The sequence below is a fragment of the Globicephala melas genome, chromosome 2 (genome assembly GCF_963455315.2).
Source record: "Globicephala melas chromosome 2, mGloMel1.2, whole genome shotgun sequence".
Lineage (NCBI taxonomy): Eukaryota > Metazoa > Chordata > Mammalia > Artiodactyla > Delphinidae > Globicephala > Globicephala melas.
In genome coordinates, this window is record NC_083315.2 from 97,520,443 (window position 1) to 97,542,377 (window position 21,935).

At 37.1% G+C, this 21,935-nt stretch overlaps 1 protein-coding gene across 4 annotated transcripts in view; it reads right to left on the bottom strand.

Annotated features, from left to right (window-relative positions):
- The window catches only part of LOC115845916 (uncharacterized), a 602,167-nt gene that overhangs the window by 147,916 nt on the left and 432,316 nt on the right, over nt 1-21,935 (bottom strand). For 3 of the 4 annotated variants that reach the window (XM_060294491.1, XM_060294489.1, XM_070044935.1), the window contains 3 exons: nt 12,058-12,158; nt 3,639-3,769; nt 2,863-2,943 (listed from right to left, as the gene is read on the bottom strand). In XM_060294491.1, the coding sequence (XP_060150474.1) occupies nt 2,863-2,943; nt 3,639-3,769; nt 12,058-12,084 (239 nt within the window). In that variant the 5' untranslated portion in view covers nt 12,085-12,158. The remainder of the gene's footprint in view (nt 1-2,862; nt 2,944-3,638; nt 3,770-12,057; nt 12,159-21,935) is intronic. The other variant, XM_060294490.1, reaches the window with a different exon arrangement.

The window sequence follows — 21,935 nt, forward strand, 5'->3', positions numbered from 1 at the left end:
AAGCAACATTTTCTGGTAATAATGTGAAAACCCTGGATTTTAAATGTTTCCTTTAAGAATAATTGCCTGGTTTAGCACTGCAAATGGTTTGACAAGGCAATAAAGCTTTGTGACTTTACAGCCCTGTGCTTAGTCATGCCATGACATTTGGTGACTATTAGGCACACTTAATCTGATGGCTTCCCTGCACTTAGCCCACTCCACACCCACCAAGAGTTGAAAAAAAAAAAGAAAACTCTCAGAGCATTAGGATAATTTTTGAAGAGTTCCGTTGTTCCTGGAGTCCTCATCTCATTATTAAGTATTCAACAGTGCATCCCTGGGAGAGGTAATAGGAGCAATCATATTTGGGGGTTAATTCCAGGGGTATGAGACAGTCATAAGTGGGGAAGGAGCCACAGAAAAGCCAATAGCACCTTTTAAACTCTTAAGATTTGTGCTGTAATTATTATTTGGCATAGACAATCATCTGTGCTTTTTACAATTATTAAATTCCCTCTATTCACTGGGGAGAAACAGTTACATGTTTTGATATCTGCCTGTACCTTAAAGTAGTCTTTGAGGAGTGCCATGTTAAGCAGAAGTACAAAACCAAGCCCATGTGTTTTCTGACCTTATGGGAATTTGATATCTAACTAAGCACGGACATGCATTAAATCATATTCTTGTCCAAATCTCCAAATCTCTTGAATTAAGAAACTGTTTCAGGAAGTTGTTTTTTTTTTTTTTGTTTGTTTTTTAACACTTTGTCGACATGAGAAACAAACCTCAGACACAAGGCTGGGGTCTTGCTCAGGGGAAAACTGTTAAAATGTAGCACAGCAGAAGCACTACAGAAACCCAGTATTTGCCTAATAGATTTTGCACAAGTCTCCAAGGTACTTTGTACCTCACCACTTACCCCTCTATGTGATTTGATTTGGATGTATGTAGACTAAGATTTTTAATTTTTTTTTTTGCGGTACGCGGGCCTCTCACTGTTGTAGCCTCTCCCGTTGCGGAGCACAGGCTCCGGACGCGTAGGCTCAGCGGCCATGGCTCACGGGCCCAGCCGCTCCACCGCATGTGGGATCTTCCCAGATCGGGGCACGAACCCGTGTCCCCTGCATCGGCAGGCAGACTCTCAACCACTGCGCCGCCAGGGAAGCCCTGTAGGCTACGATTTTTATGTGTCGCCTTTTTTTATGATCATCTCTAAACTGTGCCCTTAAAAATAATAGCCTTTGGGCTTCCCTGGTGGCGCGGTGGTTGAGAGTCCGCCTGCCAATGCAGGGGACACGGGTTCGTGCCCCAGTCTGGGAAGATCCCACCTGCTGCGGAGTGGCTAGGTCCCGTGCTCCACAACGGGAGAGGCCACAACAGTGAGAGGTCCGAGTACCGCAAAAAAAGAAAAATAAAAAATAATAGCCTTTTAGAATATCTAGAATACTAAAATTTATCTTTCTCACCTTATGTTCATTTTCTTCCAAAACACACATATCTTGTGGATTTCTTTATAGAAAATAAAATGTTATCAGCCACTTTCAAATACAAAATAAACCCAGTTTACCCTAATAGAGTTATCGTTACAAAAAGAAGTTTATCCGTAGTATGTAGATAGCTAATAAAGGAATGTACCTACAAGATACTTTGCCTGCCCAAGAATGCCAGGACCTCCAATATTTTTTTTCCTGAATTCTGTTAAACTAATTCTGTGTGATAGGCAAATATGTCCTCCACATGCTGGTGAATTAAAATTCAGCTTTCAGTGAATAAGATTAATTGCCTCTTCAGACAAAGCTGGATTTGCGCTCCCATTAAAGACAGGGAAGGGGGGTAGAAGCAAGGGGCAGGGTGCCAGCTAGACTGCAGTATTCAGTTACACGTGAAATGATTTGTAATTCTGAGTAATCACTTAGGACAAGCCCTTGCACCATTTTATCTATACATGACTCTAGGCCAAAGTCAATACTCATAGTAAAATAATGAGATGAAGCTAACTGAGCCCTTTTATTAATGCTCCAAGGAGCAAATCTGATGCTTGAGTTTTTCCCCATTGAAAGTATCCACTTCTTCCTAAAAAATGAACAAGTGGGTCAGGATGCCCAGTAGCAGCCAGGGTACCTGCTTCGGCAAAAGCATAAATAACTGACTCTTCCCACCTCCCTCTTTGTTTGTGCACCAGGCTTCACCCGACTGCAGGTGAAAGCACATGCATTTTGCATTACCTCTAGGCTCATTAAAGAGACCTGGCTCTCCCCTAATAGTTTCCCCCGACTTCGCGGGAGACACACAGGCACACACACGCAGCATGAGGAACCTTAACAGAAACAATGCAAAGTACTTTTTCTCTTCCTCATCAGTCTTATAAAGAAAATCCACTGTTCTAGCAAATGCACAGCTTGGTGACAGAGTTAGCAAGCAACTGTTAGGGAAATGAGATGGATAACCAGCTGTCCCAGCATCTTGGAGATGGGGCACGGAAGAGAGGGTGCTGGGAAGGAGGGGGAAAGGAAGGGTATGGGGAAATCCTTGATTGTAGCCCCCAAATTTCACTTTCCACCTGTGTCACCACCAGTCAGGTAACCAATCTGGCAATTAGTATTAAATGTCTCCCTCACTAAGTAATGGGCAGTGTGTTACTCTTCTCTGTGCTTGTTGACGGCTTAAAGATCTACTAGGAATTTAAAAAAATATATATCCTTAATGTTGTTTTCTAAAACTTGGAGAAAAATTGTCTTTTATTGGAAAAACCCAATAGAATATTTCCGCTCTTCACAGAAAATATCTGAACCAACTTTTACTTATTAAGACAAATGCTTCATCCATATGTACTCCAAATTAAAACAACATAGGTATAATGGAAGAAAGGAGAAAAGATACCTGCAAATTCCAAATTTGTCTCCTATTAGCTGGGTGATTCTTCCACGTCGCTTGACATCTCTGAGCACAGTCTCCTCGTCTCTAAAATGAGGATTACACATTTACAGGCAAATTGTGAAGAGCAATGCTTAGTTCAACATCTGACACATAAACACAATTATTCATATCCCTCCCTTCCTTGGATTATTCATGTTACAGGGAGTGTGAAATATCGATATAAACAGACCATACAGAGATTTCAGTTAAATTACTCCTTCCAACATTTCTCTGATTAGGGCTTTCTGTAGAGGACCAAAATAGCTTTTTTGAATTCCATTTCCATTAGTGTGCTCATTGGTAGAGATACCAACAAATATGAAATTTTCCTCCAAAAAGCTTTAATGAATTGTCAGTCAAATAATCAGTCATGAACCACAGAGAAATTGCTGAAAGATTTAAGTACCTACATACGGAGCACATACAAAATTCACATTAATTCTATTTTTCCAGGCTATAACACAGTGTTGCACACAGCCTGAACTCGGAATGGTATTTTTTTAATGATTTCAGGACACACAGTTCCTATGACTAAATAGCTCACACTGTCCTGGGAGAAACTTGGAGTCTAATGAGGATTCAAGGTACACAGCACACACACACATTCACATGAACACACACAAAGCAACTTGCCAGACATACAGGGAAAAGGGACTTTGGGTAGAAGACACAGCCATATGAAGTCACCAACACTTGAGAAAGCTTCATGTTAGCAGGGGCCTGCAAAATGTTTGGCTTACCTGGAGTGCAGAGAGTAGGTGGAGGAGTGGAAAGAACTGAGGGAAACAAGGGGAAGGGCCAGAGTCGGATGGTACTTATCAGCAATTCTGAAGTGTTTGCACCTGATACGGAGGCAAGGCGGGCTCAAATTCTAGGGTGAGAAAGAATCATGGGTAAGGAGCTTGTTAAAAATACAGTCTAGGTCCTTCCACCATTAATTCTAATTCAGAAATCCTGCGGTGATTCCTGAGACTGCTGTCTAACAAGCTCTCCAGGTGATTCTGATGGAAGGTGATACACAAAACTCACTCTGAGAAACTGCTGCAGTGTGTGTACTAAAAGTCATTTTATCAGGGGAGTGATATAATCAGATATATGGGATAAGAAGATAAATAGTTCCCAGAAGAGGATAAATTGCAGGACACCAAGACTAAAAGGATGTGCATAATCCAATCAGGAAGATTTTTCAATGGAGCATCAGGGAAAGAATGAGGCCACTGAACTAAGTACCATTAGATAAGAATGTAGGAAAGAGGTACAAAAATTTAGCAAGATCTGGTGGCTTACTGCTTGGAGAAGGGAGGAATCTAGCATGACTTCCAATTTTCTGCTTTGTGTTCTGCTGTAGATGACTATGTTAGCTGAAATGGATTATACAGGGAGATGAGTAATTTAGGGAATATGCATTCAATTTTGGATATATCAGGTTTAGTAAAATGGTTAAAAGCGTGGGCTTTGGGGTCCAATAAGCTGGGTTTGGAGCCACTTAATTTCTATGCGACACGGACAAGTTGCTTTACCCTTCTGATGTAAGAGTAGGGAAAAAAATTCAGACTTTTAAGTTAGTTAATATAAGAAAAGACCTTAGCAGAGCACCTGAAAGTGATTAATAAATGTTAATAATACTAATAATTATTAATTTGAATGTCATCATCATTAGCTAGCTGGAGATATTCCATAGAGAGATGAAAATATCATACAGATGGTTGTTAAAACTTTATTACAGATAAGATCTTCCAGAGAGAGAGAAACACTTGAAGAAATAAGGGCTAACAGAATCCAGGAAACTACAGATACTTTAGTTGATAGATGAACTCGATAAAGCTGAGAGTCATATAGAAAGAAAAGCAGAAGATATACAGGTATACAGGTTAAGGGTATACAGCAGCTTAAGATAGAAAAAGCTGTCAAAAGTACCACATGATTCAGAAAGGTTGGGTAAAATAAAAGTCAAAAAGTGTCCATTGTATTTGACAAACGGGAAGACGCTGGTGACCTTAACTCGAATGGTTTCAATGACTTGGGCAAGTCTCTTTTTTAGGAGGTGGAAGAGTGAATGGGAGCTGAGGGAATAAGTAAATTGATTGTGTAAATGGAGAAACAATGGGATAGCAAGGAGAGTCATCAGGTAGAAAAGGGTTGGGTTTTCTTTTTTAATATGGAAGGGACATGAGCACATTTTCAAGCTTAGAGAAGTGACCCAGTGCAGAGGAAGAAAGAATCATTGATGGAGGAGAGTCTAAGAGGTGATGGAAAAGGATGAAATAGAAAAAAAAGAAAAAAAAAAAAGTGGGTCCTAGTCTTGGACAATAAAGGGAAACATCTTCCCTTGGCTCTGAAAGGAAGGACCTAAATGAATGGTCAACATTCTAGAAGGTGAGGTAGCAGTATGTAAAGATGAGTGTACTACCAGAGAATATCAAGTTTCTCTCTAAAATTGGAGGAAAATCTCTGGTGAAAGTGAAGGGGCTATACTGGGAAGCAGACTAGGAACTAGAGGAGAGAGCTAAAAATTTGGAATAAATAACAAGGGACGGGGCTTCCCTGGTGGCGCAGTGGTTGGGGGTTCGCCTGCCAGTGCAGGGGGTGCGGCTTCGTGACCCGGTCCGGGAGGATCCCGCGTGCCGCGGAGCGGCTGGGCCCGTGGGCCGTGGCTGGGCCTGCGCGTCCGGAGCCTGTGCTCCGCACTGGTTGGGGGTGGGGGGGGGGGCGCGGGGGCGCGACAGTGGGAGGTCCGTGTACCGCAAAAAAAAAAAAAATTAAAAAAATAACAAGGGACAAGGAAGCTGACCAAGGACTGTAAAAGCCACCAGGCAGCACACGGGCACATAATGGTTGTGAGCTTATTTGGTTTTCTAGCTCTCTTCAAAGCATGGGTGTTCTAAGATCAAAGTAGATGGATTGTGGGCTTAATTTAATTTACATCTTACAGAACAGATGTGGTAGAAGGACAAGGCAATAAAAAGAGGGTGTTGGAGAGAATGGAGTTGAAGTACCAGTCCAAGTTTAATAGAGAAGCAAGTGAAGGTGGAGAAAAGCTGTTAGTCTGAGAGCAAAAGGAACTCTCAGAGTACTGGGGAGCTCAGTGAGGTGGAAGAACAGGCCAAGAAGAGCAAACGAATAAGAAAAATGGAAAGAGAATTGAGGGATTAGAGTATAAATTTAGGGGCATATCATTTCAGAGGTGAAATAGTCTCAGATATTGATAAAATTGTGTGTATGGCCATGGACAGGGCTGACATTCAAATCATTTCATGACAGGTCAGGCTGCCCCTGAAGGTGGAGCAGCGTCTTGCTCTTCCTCAGAATCAGGGATCTTCCCTTTAGTTGCTGGACCGTGGAGAATTCTAGAGAGGTCCCATAGGAGTGGAGGGACATGGCAGAGGGGGGAGGGAGCATCTGGGTAGACAGTGTTTAACATCCAGTACACACGTATTTTACTATTTCAGCAGCCAGGGTATACTGTTTGAATACCAGTGCTAGCCGTGAACTGGGTGACTGAAGGGGAGGAAAGATCAAGATCATCACAGTAGAAGAAGTTAAGGAAGGGTGCTGAATGTGTCATCCACATGAATGTGGAAATCTTCCGAGATGATGAATATATTCCATATGAGAAAATATCTAGGGGAGGGCTCAATTATTCGATGAATACAGGCAAGTGCCCTGGTGATGGGTAGAAAATATCCATGAAGAAAGATGAAAACAATATGATCTAATGCATGGCAATCAAAAAAAGACAGCAATTTCCCAATAGATGCGGGAAATCAATGATCTGTAAGCAACAACTTGAAATTTAGGAAGTTGACTTCTATTCTGCTTAGAAATATGGGAATCGAGAGAAATAATTCAAGGCACTTTGTTTTGTTTTTACTTTTCCTTCTCTTCCAAATGCAAGGGCCCAAATCTGAGGTTTACTTTCTGTTTCTCAGCCTAGAATATCTGGCTATTGTTCATGTCAACTCCCATGTCACGTGACTTTTAACTCCTGGCCTCTGTCAGGTAGACATTGTCATTATTTTCATTATTCTTTGACACTCCAGATAAAGCAGATTAGGAATCTGTTTATTTAATTGTCATCGGGAGACTTTGATTTTGCCTTTTGTCTGAAATGGGGCCATTTAAGCAGAGGCTTGCTGGGGTTTGGAGGTGATCATTGGAACCCTAGAACGCCAACCATGTATAGCGCTTTCCATTGCATTCTTCCTTCTTTTTTTCTTCCTTCCTATCATCCTAACTTCCTACTTCATTTTGTCTTGCTTTTTTATTATTTCCTCCCAGCTTCTTGTTTAAATCTGACGTTATTCTCAGATATTCTGAAACTACCCAGCTGGCCTCTCTCCGTCACCTGCAAACCTAGAATATCTTAAAGCTGGAGAAACAAAGACAGACATGTAAATAAAAATCTATCTGTTGGGGCACCGGGGCATCCAAATCTATTTGTGTCATTAGTTCGCCTTTGTGTTTTGTAAACGCAAACTAGTTATTTACTTCCCAAGTTTTGGCAATGGTCTCTGAAAAGTTCTCTCCCTCAGTTTCCCCTGTGTGGAAAAATATCCATCATTTACTCCATCATTCTCCTGAAACTGTTAACAGATTTAATAATTTAAGCTACTATGTTAAAAAGGTACTATATTTTTAAAGCCAAAATAAAGCTGGTGTGACTGTAAAATTGGCATTATTAAAAGCATGTTATTCAACATGCTTTTAATAATGTATGCTACATATGTGGTTAAAATAATTTAAAATGAGTTTTTATTGTAAATTAGAATATAGAAACATTTAAAACCTAACTTTGAGTAAAAATTGACCTATTTGAAGGATTTTCTCATTTAGCAAATGTCTACTTTTCTGTAACATAAAGATAAAAGGAACTATTTGTACTTACGCTTATGTAAAACTAAAAATATGTAGATCTGATACATAGAAATGCACTTAGTAAAAAGTGAACATTTTCTCTATTAAAATAAAACAACTAATAACTCTTGATACTTCATTTAAACATGTTATTAGAAAAAGGGCATCTCAAAGCCCTGCGTGTCTTTTTCTTCTTCTTCGTCTTTGAATAACTCCAGCAGGAAACCTCAACATTTTATTTGATTATTTAAGAGTTCCCTTTGGAGTGGAAGTAGATAGAGCTTGATATCACTATGTATAAATAAATAATTTGAAGGTTTTCTATGTCCAGATAAAATTCTAAAATCTGATAAGTAGGTTTCATTTTATCTCTTGTTATTTTAGTGGTGGGAAGGTTAGTTTTTTTCTTCCCCTCAGTGGCCTGCCGTCCTCTCAAGATTGCTGCCCCTGGGCTCTCCTGTGGCTTGAGGGTTGTATTTAGGATCTCATCAGCCCTTTTAATCTGACTGCCATTCTGCATTTTAATCTCTGCTCCTCAATCCTCTCATAAATAGGGAAGTACTACAGCATCTCCCCTTTCTCTCCACCTCCTAAAACCACACTCAGTCCACAACAGCACAGGAATTATAAAATGCCAGATTATAGATCTGCTTCATTATGAAAATGTTTGATGATACTTTTCTTCTGACAGTCAACAATGTAAGATTCAGTAAACAACTTATAATTGTGTATGCCATTTAATATCGTGATGTTTGCTAGTGATGGCTGCATGCTTTATAAAAAGGTAAATGGAATTCATCAGTTCATTTCTTAATTTTTTAAAAACAAATATTTGCTTAACACCTAAAATATGCCAGGAATTGGGCTAGGCATTAAAATACAAAGATGAATAAATATGTTCTCTGCCTTCAAAAACTCATAGTCCAGTCAAGAGACAGTCATGTAAATAAATTATTATAACAGCGTATGACAAAAAATAATTAATGTATAAAATTACATTTGGGCACAGAGAATGGAGGAACTAACTGACTAAGTGGAAGTTCAGGAATGGTCAAGTTGGATATCACACAGAAGATAATGTTTGAACAGTTTTTGAAGGAAGAATATGAGATAATAGAAGGAAGCCATTTCAGGCAAAGGCGTATACAAAGGCCCAGAAGAAAACAATAACAACATGACAGTGTTACATAGCTGTCAGTAGTTTGGCATATAAAGAATATAAGGTGACAGTTGGCATATTGCTGAATTTGGACATTATAAATTCCTGGGAGGAAGTAATGTGATTTGTTTTCAGTATCAGAATCTCCTCAACTTGGCTTGTCCCTGAAGCCCCAGAAGGAGACAGGTATGGCTCCTAGAATCTTAGAAAAACCCGTCAGATTCATGATGCTTTCCAGAAATAGGTAATGTGATCATTCAAGCCCAGTTCAAAGGAGTGCCTTTCACAAGTAAGGAAAAAGTAAAGGCAATTTTTTCTAAGACAAAATAAAATGTATATTATCCTTGCATAGCCCTATAAGAGCATAGAACAGAATTTGTAGGAGTTTAGAGAAATGTAATACCTAATAGAGCTCATCATCAACAACTATACCACAAACGAAATCATTCTTTTAAAGATCCTCTTCTCTTATCATTCCTTGTATTCTTCTGGAGCATTCCCACTGTGACACTGACCTCATAGAGAACTCCAATACTTTATCCTTACTCTTCATTTCTATCTACCAACCCCCTCAGGAATTCACTTCCCTCCTTCAGTTGCTCTTGTTCCAGAGCCCTTCTTTATAATGACTATTTTGCAAATGTCCTCAATTCTCTGAGCTTTCTCCTTCCATCACATCCACTTTGCAAACCCCAGTGATGAATCCAACAATGCATTTTCTCTGAGTAGCATCCACAGAACTAAGCACAGCTGGACAAAAATCTTACAACAGAGAAGACTGGGATCATGGTTCATTCATGGTCACCAGCCTCAAATGGTCATTCAACAGAGACAAAAGTGATCACCCACTCATCACCACAGTGACTATTCAACACCTTCTCCATGCCCCTTCAATTTTCCCACCCCCTTTGTTCACGGCAGATAACCCAACCTTATGGTTCACTGAGAATATAAAAACGATATAATAAATACTATAAAATCTTTTCATGACTAAATCTGCATCTGCAGTCATCTAGTCATCTCCTTCTTCCCTGTTATTACACAGAAGGAAATAACCCTTCTTTCAAAATTCTTTTTCATGTAACGTTTTAAAAAATTTAACCCCAGCTCAACGCTATTACTTCCCAAGGCAATCTTGCTTATATTCCCACCATTCCAGCTCTTTCTTGGATCACCAATGATTTATGTCACCAAACCAGTTCTTGTATTACTCAGCCTCTTAGTTACATTCAAAATCCTTTCCCACTCTTCCCTTTCTGAAAAAGTCTCTTTGCTTCTGCAATAGCACATGCTCCTGGTCATGTTTCTGTTCCTTTGGTCCTTCCTTCATGGATCCAAAGCAGAGCCTGAGATGAGGATTTGTATGTAAGCAGTTGATTTGAGAGGTGATCCAAGGGCAAAGAGGCTAAAGGGTGATCCTAGACTTTGTAGAGTAAGATAGATCCAAGGGTGATCCAAGGGTGATCCTAGACTTTGTAGAGTAAGATAGGCAAAGAGGCTAAAACAATAGAAATGTGTTATCAAGGGCAACATGGTAGGAAAGAGGGGCAAAGAGATTAATTCCTCTCAGGTCTCCTGAGAAGTATATAGAATGCTTCCCCTTAATTGTCTAAAAGACTTTGCTGTTTCTTCCTTCTTTACCTATCATTTAATTTTTGTGTTCCTCAGAACTCAGTCCTGGGCCATCTTCTCTTCAATATCCCTTCCCAGTAATCTCAGACATTCTTATGCTATCAATAGCATAAAAATGTTTATAAACCCTAGATTTTTATCTACAATGTAGATTGCTATTCCAAATACAGCTTTCTACATGATATCTCCATCTGGAGGTTCATCACGCATCTCATATTTAGAATTCTCTTGATCTTTCCCCACTTCTGGCCCAAATCTGCCTCTTCTTTAATTTTCCACATCTTAATAAGTGGCACTTCCATTTGCTCAGTTATACAAATGCAAACCTGGAAGTCATTTGACACCCCCCCTTCTTCTCCCTACCTGCATCCAATCCATCACCAAGTTCTGTTAATCCTACTGCCAAATTATGTCTCAAATTTGTCCAATTTTTATTATCTCATTCCTCATCTAGATTACTGCAAGAGTCTGCTTCCATTTTTGCTTTCCACCAATCAACTCTGCACAGAGTAGACAAAATGATCTTTCAAAGGCATAAGTCAAATTTTATTATTCCACTGCCTAAAGGATTTGTCTTCATATTATATTTAAGTAGATAACAATTTGTATGAGTTTTCTTGGGACAAGTCCTGGTTTGTGCCAGCTTAACTATTAGCAGTGTTCACTTTCATTATCCAAAGGGCCTCATTTTGGACAATAAATCATATGATCACCCTACTCTTAAATACAAATTCCTGTAATTAGACTTACTCCAAACTCATCTCATGTTATTACACACTAGCCAACTTGCAAGCACCAACTATTTTCTGCTTCAGGTTCCTCGCACATGCTGTTCCCTCTGTGTACAGTATACTCTCGTGGAGCCTCCACCTGGGCAACTCCTACTCTTTCATCAAGAATCCATTTAAGGCCACCTTCTAAAACAGCCTTTTTTCCATTTTATCATATAAATATTTCCACTAGGACGTTTCCTTTTTTTATCCTCTCAATTTCATGTGTAATGTAATTATAAATTTATTTGTACATTCATTTGTTAGTACATACCTTCCCCATTATATAGTGAGCATGAAGGCAAGAAAACACATCCTCCACTTAGTAATGTATATTCCAGCACAGCCCTGGACCCCACTGTGGGTGTTCTCTAACATTGTTAAAAGAATGGAGAACAGAGTAGAGAGAAATACCAATCGAGGCCTTTTAATACACCCATTTTCTAAATCTGAATAAATATAAAACCTCTTCTTACTCTGACCTACTAGAGTGCAATGAAGATGTTGAAAGAAAACACCAACATATGAGGTGCACATAAAATTTTCTAGTACTTTGTGAAAATGAACAAAATCATTTAAGCACAATGGAGACAAGTTCCACACAGGCAATAGTTTAAAATGCCTTGATCAATAGGGGAGCTTTATTATTTTATTAGCTCTCTCAAAACAATAAATTTAAAAAAACACCATACTTAATGAAAAATTCAGATTAAAACAAAAAAGCATTCATATGAGAATACATACCAAATTAGTTCTCTGATTAAGGATCATAGATTGATGAAGTCTTAGAGCCAGAAGTCCCTGGACATGAGCTAGTCCAGTTCTATCATCTTGTAGGAAAGGAGCTGAGACATAAGGACCGGAGATAAAGTTAGAAAGTCCACCATAATGAATTGTCTCCCAAATTTCTTCATAATGAGACAGGCCTATTACAAAAATATTTATTTTATAGTGATTGATAGAAAATCTTAATAATACATAATATATACTTCTTTAGAAATGAAAATAAATATACTAGGCCTATAAGAAGATGACCTTTAAGTAATCTTTTATACTAAGAACTATCTTCTACCCATCGGTCTCATATGAGGGAGAAATTAAGATGTTGTGGTGAAAAAATACACATTCAGATTTGTAGAACCCAGCTGAAAGGTAGATTATTAAATTACATTTCAAAGCATTTATTCAGTGAAATAATGTATCAACTATTGTCATATAGTTAACTAATTACTTTATTTTCTTTAATTAAAATGTGTCCTTGGTTAGTTTTCTCCCCTTTGATGGCTTTTACTTTCCATTTTATGAAGAAAATATCTCTATGTAAGTGATTCTGACAATGAATTCATAAATCTCTCACTAAGTTTTGAGCCTTCAAAAACTGACACATATTTCACAGAGGGGTACTTGCTTTAAACAGTTTGGCTCTAGCATCATATACCAGATACTTTCTTTGCCATGTGAAAAATCACATATCCTCTACAGAAAGCTCACCCCATTTGTCTTTCCAAAACAAAAGAGTCACCAATCTATCTCCCCACCCCAAATAGAAAGGTCATATTGTAAGAAATGTGATTTCTATAGACGACCAGCATCACTGCCGTATGGCAACGTGAAAGGCTACAATGGCAGGATTAACTCAAGGGCATAAGAAACACTGCTCTATGCCAATATAAATATCCCATTGTAACTTCTGAGAGTGTTCTGAGAGGCCAAACATTTTCCATACAGACATTCTATGCCCTAACAAATTCTTCTCCATATTCTTCTGACCAAATCCAGATTTAGTGACTCACAGATCTTATGGTCAGCCAACTCTTATGCTGTATCCTAAATTTAATAAATATTAAAATGATGTTACATGTTTAAATATGAATGTTAAAGAATGCAAGAACTTTTAGTGCATATTAAAAAGAGTAAATTTCCATTCAATAAAAATACCTGTCAAAGAGCCTCAATAATACAACAAATGAATGGAATGGAGAGATAGATATGGAAGAAATTATTTCCTCATCAAGACTCTCCAATATGTGACATTTTTCAAGCTGGAAAACTTACCACACAGAATATTCTCCACCCCAGAAATGTAAGCCAGTATTTAGCAGTTATGTGAACAATGACTTTGAAGGCTGCTAAGAGCCCCATGTGCGGTTTTCATTACAAAGACCTTATTTCAGATATGTCAGGTCTAACTTGGAAATTGTAATTATTTCTATAGAAGTTCAGGGATTGACTTCTTTTCTTGGGTATTTTGGCTTCCCTTGTTTAGGGGGGAAAGTGACTAATGATGCCCTGGAAATGATTAACTTAAAAAGAAACAGCTAAGAGTATTTGATCCTCCTTTGATGAAGTGTGAACACTAGATCCTTTTCCCCCAAAATGGAACCGGACTAAGCTAGCTCTGAGGGAAGGAAAAGGGTGTAAGTAAAAAGGAATGCATTTGTTACTGTTCCTTTATCTCAGAGAAGCTATTTCAAGTGATCACTGGTGGAAACTGCTGGTAGTCAATCTCGTATTTTCACTCCCCGTTTGACATCAATGTTGTCAATACGACATAATCGTCTCTGTCAAAAGCATCATTCATTTCCAAACTGAGGAGTTATTTACAGTCGTGTCTTCACTCAATGTAACACTACCACTCAACACTCAGCTGTCCCTTCTCTGTTTTAAGTAAACATTTGGGCAGACTTTTAAAGAAGCTCTATTTTAGGTTAGGCTAACAACCTGAAAATGAACCCAAAGAGAAAAACTTCTTCTCTTGTCCAAATACCATTTGGACAAATGGATAAAGTTTTTCACAAAAACTGGCACTTCAAATTGAGTTCTGTTTGGTAAGAGACATGGTGCTGAAAAGTGACATTTATAATGACAGCAATATGGATCCCCAATAAAGAAGACTGGGTTGTATTTTGTTCTAATTATAACCATTTAAATTTGTGTGTGCATTTTTTAAAATTTGGAAATCAATTATAATAATGTAGCTTCTAGTTAAGCATCTACTCTAAATCTCTTTGCAAAACATGGCTGATGTGGGTGTTTGAATACAATTAAATAGAAAATGTTGTGAGGAAAACTCAGTCTTATGTTTCTAAACACCCGAATGAACAACTACTTATTTCATGGCTTCTATGCACTCAGTATGGTGCTAGCTGTATAGCATATGAAAAAATGATGGCAAGATGAAGGAAACAAGGGTAAATGGAAATCAGGCTGTGTTTTTAAAATAAATTTGATTTGTCTTTTCCATCTACTCTTTCAGAGAACAAATCTTAAAACTCTTGGTATATCCAGAACTATTTCCCAGAGGCAACTACTTATGTCTTTTCACTAGCAGAGGACATGATAATGGTAAAAAGAGGTGGATGGAATTTTGAAAATTGAAAGCAGGATTAAAGCTAATTTGACAGACAAACAGAATTTCGGTGGTCTAATGACTTTCAGAAGCTATTTATTTTCAGAGCTTTTCCTAAGAAAAGTATAAATATCACTATCAATCTGTGTGGGATCCCATCTTCTTGATATAAAATGCATCAAGCATATAACCTAAAAAATAAATCAGGCATTCTAAATATATTTTTGTTATCTGAAAAAACTGGAATGGGTTATTTTGGAACCAGTGCATTTGAAAATAATAAGAGCTACTTCTTACTTTGAGCCTACAGTATGTCAGACACTTTGCATAAATAAGCTCATTTAGGCCTCCCTCCAGAACATGGATGTGTTATCATCACTTTCATTTTACGTATTAGGCATCCAAGATGGACAGAGTTTCAGGGCTTTTCTTGAGGTTCTATAGTTAATATTAATAGTGGTTTAGCTAACATTACCATCAACATAAATACTATGACTTTTTCATGGGCTTTCTCTTCTAATTCTCACAGAATTTAGAGGTTGGGACTGTTAATATCCTCATTTTAAAGATCAAGAAACCAATTAAATCTTAGACTTATAACAACTAGTGTTATAAAAGATCTGACTTTGCTAGTTCATGATTGGGCTGAGATGTGAACACAGGTTTTTTTAACTCCAGAGTCAGTGCTTTTCTCAACTAGACATGCCCATCTCTCCAAAACCAAAATTGGAATTTGAATCTATATCATTTGTTTTTTGTAAGTGCACAAGTTCCATTTTACCCCACTATCCTAGTAGAAGTTAAGAACAGCAAAATGTAGCTTATTGTCTCTATTTCTCTGTCTTGCAATTTCCGTTTGCCTCCCTCTTCCTTATCCCATGCTTATCCAGGCCTACCCAGGACCCTTGGACTCTCTAATGAGAATTCTTCCTTTAATTTGTTTATCACATGGTTTCTGGGCCAATGCTAATGTTTGTTTTTCATTTGATTGTGTTTTCCAATATTTTCCCAGCTTTTCCTATAGCACTCTAATACCAAGAGACCAGGCTCCTAAGAATGCAGAGCATTCTTCATGCTGAATACCACACTGTAATTTTCTCCAATTCATTTCTATATCATGGTTTGTTGGTTGGAGACAAAGCACAGCACTACCAGATACGCTCTATATCTGATTATGTCCTTGGCCTCAAGCCCTCTTTTATTACCAAAATTGTTTGCATTGACTATATTCCCATCGTGTTTCCTCTCAAACTCTTGCCTTTTGCCTCCCATTTTACATTCATTTTTTTACTGTTTTATTTTCCTTTCTATTTCCACATGTGCATGCCCCTCTAGCATTCCATTTTGCTCAATCCCCATGCATCCTCTTCATGCTTTCTATACACTCCCATCACCGCTATTTTCTTGCCCACATCAGAATAAAAAGGATTTTGAGTCCATTTTGGGGTTGCATACACACCGTTGAGACAAGCAGAAACAATATATCCAACTACAGAACAACTCATACATAATTATAGTTGTGAGTTGTTTTTAATAAACACATCTTTTACCATGATTGTTCCTGTCTTTGTGCATGTGTCTGTAATTGTATGTTTTATGCTTCCAGTTTACGTTCCTACTTCTTATATTCTTGATTAGCATTAAAAAAATAAAAAGTCCAGTTAATAAGCATTAGTTATTGAATTGTCACCTCCTCATTCTAGTCACTGACAATAATTTGGAAATAGCAAACATCTCATCTGATTATTAGGCCATCAATTTACCGTGACCTGGGGCCACTTCTCAGTGATTAATGGTGTGTGAGCTTGTTGCAATATTAAAAAGATCACCCTGAACCTTAACTGTAAGCATAACAACATCTTTAGAGGCTTACAACAGTTTTGTTTATTTCTAGATATCTACAATCAAATAGTCACATAAGTAAATCTCTATTACTTCTTAATTTTGAAAAATAGGCTTAAATTATGTAAAATTTAATATCTATAGTTATTGTGAAAATCTGTGTTCTTCTAAAATTTGTTAGCCAGTGATGAGCAGCCTGGGACACACACACACACACACACACACACACACACATACACACACACACACACACACACACACACACACACAGACGTACTTATATGATTCCAAATGAGAAAATGAAAGCATCCCTTTTAGGGATATTTTACTTCCAGGTATTACAATTCTATGGGATATTTCAGAACCCTTCTTGAGTTATAAATTTCTTCTGAATAGTAATTTACAGTCTACATTGTATCTTACTTACTTCCCGCAAGGTGGCTAGGGCAAGTAATACTAGAAATGGAATGGTATTGGGGACAATTAAATGGTTTTCCAAGGTCAGGTACTAATCTAGGACTTGAACCTGGTCTTCTGATTCCTAGCTCATGGTTCTTTCTATTTTACATAGTTACTTAGATATTAGATCAGATATGTACTACCTAAAGTGAAAATTAAGCTTTAATTCTTTAAACAGAATAAGGTTTTAAGAACTTATTCCATCATACTCTATTTGTGATGAAGGAAAGGAGCATTCTGATTAATTTTGTTTTCTGGTTTCTATTTCCAAGAATTCAAATCTGGAAAAAATACATTTAATATCATGAGAGAATTTAAACTAACATTAATTCAAAGAGCACTTCAAAGTCTTGTAGGACTTTAGGGTTTTAATTTCTTCCATTAATTTCTATTGTTTCATAGAGATAATGTCAGCTAAGAGATTTCCAACACCAAAGCATTTTTTTTTTCCTATCTGGCATTTGTGTCGATACAAATAAACCACAAAGTAATAAGTTGTTGCTGTTGTTGTTTTTCAGAGCAGAAACATTTTAAATGCTTGCACATTTTGACACACAAAAAAAGCTTTTAATTATGTGAGTGTACTATTTCTAAGTAAGGGCTTCTTTCTCATTAAAATGATGGTTGCAAATATTTTGAAAATACACTTTACTATGCTTTCAGATGGAATATTTATTTTAGATATATGCAGTAATCATCAGTTTCACTTGAAAACCAGGCCTATAAATATAATATACATTTTTTTCCCTGAATGTCATACATATTGAGTGAGGAAGGTAAGAAAGATGAGGAAGATAGAGGCTAAAATGAATCATAAAATAGAGGAATGAAACTAACCTCAATAAAAGTGTGTTTTATGTGTGTGTTAGTTCCCTACTGATGCTTATTAAACTACCAGCAATGTAGTGACTTAAAGTAGCATAAATTTATTATCCTACAATGCAGGAGGTCAAAAGTCTAAAATGGGTCTTATGGGGCTAAAAATCAAGGTGTCAAAAGAGCTGAGTTCCTCTGGAGGCTCTATCAGAGAATTCATTCCTTGCTTTGTCTAGCTTCTCGAGACTGCCTGCATTCCTTGGTTTGTGGCCACATTACTCTGACCTCTGCTTCCGTTGTTACATCTCCTTCTCTGACTCTAACCCTCCTGCCTCCCGTTTATAACGACCCTTGTGATTATAATGTGTCCATGCAGATAATCCAGGATAGGCTCCGCATCTCAAGGACCTTAACTTAATTACATTCACAAAGTCCTTTTTTCCATGTAGGTTTTGGAGATTAGGATGTGGACATCTTTGGGAGGTCATTCTGCCCTTCACAATGTGCATAAAATATTATAACTTTTAAATCAATATAGAGATAATGACATATTTGAAAAAAATACTCTTATGTGTAATGGATTCCTTTAAATGGATATTGGGATCTGTGTAGAAAAAGTATGGGATGTTGATGTTACCTGTCAGTTGTTTTGAAATACACTTAATATTTGATTAGTAAATCCAATACCTGAAAGCAGTCTTCCAATGTGGGAGTGTGTGTTTCTTCTTTTAGAGTAGCATGCAAAAATTTAAATTTTGAAAAAGTGTTTTAAGCCAAACTTGTACTGTGGAATATGTTTAAAAAATAGTTTTCATTTAAAATTGGCTTTCATGGGTCTCCTGCCAATAGCCTCTATAAGATTAGCTGTGACATCATTAGTAAAATAAGCAGTAAGGAACGCCAGAGTGTATTATTAAACTGGTTTCCAATCTAATGGTGTCCTAGTGAATGAGGAGTTAAGGAAATTTTGTGCCACCAAAATTAATTGAGGTAAAGGCAGAGGGTAGTTTTTGTGACTCTTGTGCAATCACCATCTCATCCTATGTTTTTGAAGTTACTTTTAATAACACCTAGAAATTGGGCAAATTAAAATGACATATTTAATACTTTGAATCAAATAACTTTACTATTTAAAGATATGAGAAAAAGACAACAGATTATTATTATTTCATCCTAATTCTTAAATATGACTCTCTAGAAATTACTAGATTTGTCTTTTATGGTAATTCTATTCTTTGAATATTTTAAATTTTGTCTTATCTTTATGTATTTGTCCCCTGGTTCTACTAATTGCAGCCTAGAATCAAGAAAATGCCATTTATAAATATATATTATTCCAGTGATGTGTTGGAGCCTGCTTGTACCAGATCCTGAGAATTGATTTTGTGTGTATCTCCTCCTGGCTCTGAGTTCACTGACATAATACTAGTAGCTTGAAATGGGCCATGGTGGGAGTATTTACGCCACAGAATCAGCAAATGCTACAAATAAGAGCGTTTTCTCTCCCAGAAAGCTGATTATTAAACATTTAATAGCATTTCTCTGCACAAAGAATCAGAGCTAATTGGGTTAAGGATTTAAAGAATCTTCGAATTAATCATGATGACTTGGAAGCTAATGTGATTTCTATTAAGTGATGTAACATGGCATGTTTTGAACTGTTTAAACTTTCTCACTTGTGAGATCTGTGATGCTGGATTATAGTTCATTAATATTGTCACACAACTAAAAGGCAAAGATAATGTAGGAAAGTAAATTTCTACTTTGTAATACATAATATTGATTTCAAGTACCCCCAATATAATGCACTGAGAACACACCACTTCTGGTGTATTCTTGTCAAAAATACATAACCTTAACTATGAGAAAACATCAGACAAACCCAATTGTAGAACATTTTACCCAAAAAATGATCAATACTCTTTAAGTGTCAAGGTATGAAAAGACAAAGAAGAACAGAGGAATTGTTGCGTACTAGAGGAGATTAAGGAGACGTGACACCAAATGCAAGGTAGGATTCTGTATTAGATTGTGAACAAGCAAAAGGAAATTAGTGGGGAAATGGGCAAAATCTGAATGAAGTCTATAGATTAATAAATAATATTGTGTGAATAATTTTCTGTCTGCAGTAGTTAATCTACGTTTATGTGAGATAACTTCAGAGGAAGCTGGTGAAAGGATATACAAAACATTTTATACTCTTTTGCAACTTTTAAGTCTAAGGTTATATCAAAATACAAAGTTAAAAAATGTTTATTTAAAAGAACATGTGCTTTGGAAGTAGGCAAATGTGGATTTGAATCTTGGTTTTACAAAGATTTACTGTGTGACTTTGGACAGAGTATTTAAAGTACTTTTTAATGAGATAATGCTTCCTAAACTTTCTAACACAGTGCCTGAAACACAGTATGCATTGAATAAGCAATATTTAATGAAGTTTTACTGATGTTGAAGAAAATGTAAGAAAACTGTTACTATTTTTTTTTGACAATTTTAAGTTTCTGAATGTCCTGACATGGGTCTTCCAAGTCCTTGGATATATACATGATTGCAAAAAATCAAAAGTTTGTGTTTCCAGCTCATGCATCTCTCTCTCTCTATATATATATAATATAGATGTATTTTATATATATATATATATATATGTATATATACAAACAGCACAATCAAAGAATGAGCAGAAGACCTAAATAGACATTTCTTCAAAGAAGACATACAGATGGACAAAAAGCACATGAAAAGATAGATGCTCAACATCATTAATTTTTAGAGAAATACAAATCAAAACTGTAATGAGGTATCACTTCACACTGGTCAGAATTGCCATCATCAAAACGTCTACAAACAATAAATGCTAGAGAGTATGTGGAGAAAAGGGAACCCTTCTATACTGTTGGTGGGAATGTAGACTGGTACAGCCACTATGGAGAACAGTATGAAGGTTCCTTAAAAAACTAAAAATAGAACTACCATATAAAAACAGCAGTCCTACTCCTGGACACATATCCAGAGAAAACCATAATTTGAAAAGATACATGCACCCCAATGTTCATTGCAGCACTACTTACAATAGCCAAGACATGGAAGCAACCTAAATGTCCATCGACAGAATGGATAAAGAAGATGTGGTACATATATATATAATGGAATATTACTCAGCCATAAAAAAGAATGAAATAATGTCATTTGCAGCAACAAAGATGGACCTAGAGATTATCGTATTAAGTGAAGTAAGTCAGACAGAGAAAGACAAATATCATATGATATCACTTATATGTGGAATCTAAAAAAACATAATGATACAAATGAGCTTATTTACAAAACAGAAACAGACTCACAGACTTAGAAGACAAACTTATGGTTACGTCTCCAAAGGGGAAAGGCAAGGGAGAGATAAATTAGGAGCTTGGGGCTTCCCTGGTGGCGCAGTGGTTGAGAGTCCGCCTGCCGATGCAGGGGACGCGGGTTTGTGCCCTGGTCTGGGAAGATCCCACATGCCGCGGAGCGGCTGGGCCCGTGAGCCATGGCCGCTGAGCCTGCGCGTCCAGAGCCTGTGCTCTGCAACGGGAGAAGCCACAACAGTGAGAGGCCCACGTACTGCGAAAAAAAAAAAAAAAAAGTATATATAAATTAGGAGCTTGGGATTAACATACACACATTACTATATAGGTTGATAAAATAGATAATCAACTAGGACCTACTACACAGCATAGGGAACTCTGCTCAATATTCCATAATAACCTATAGGGGAAAAGACTCTGAAGATGAATGGATATATGTATATGTAAACTGAATCACTTATCTGTACACCTGAAACTAACACAATATTGTAAATCAACTATATTCCAATATAAAGTAAAAATTAAATTTTAAAAAAAGGTATGTGTTTCCAAAAGATGGCATTAAAACTTCCGTAGAACTTCTTTTGCATAAGTGCCACAGCCTTGGGCCTAAAAGAAGGAAAAGAGGGTGAAGAGTCCTAGTGCTAGATTGAACTGGACTAAGGTAGTATGAGCTATACTTTGAGATCTGGTAATGTAAACAGAGTGTCATGGCCTTGTCATTAAACTCTGAAGACACAGATCTCATAGTTTCTGAATTGGATAATAACACAGTTGCCTGCCAACTCCTGTATGCAATCTCCAATGTTGTGCAA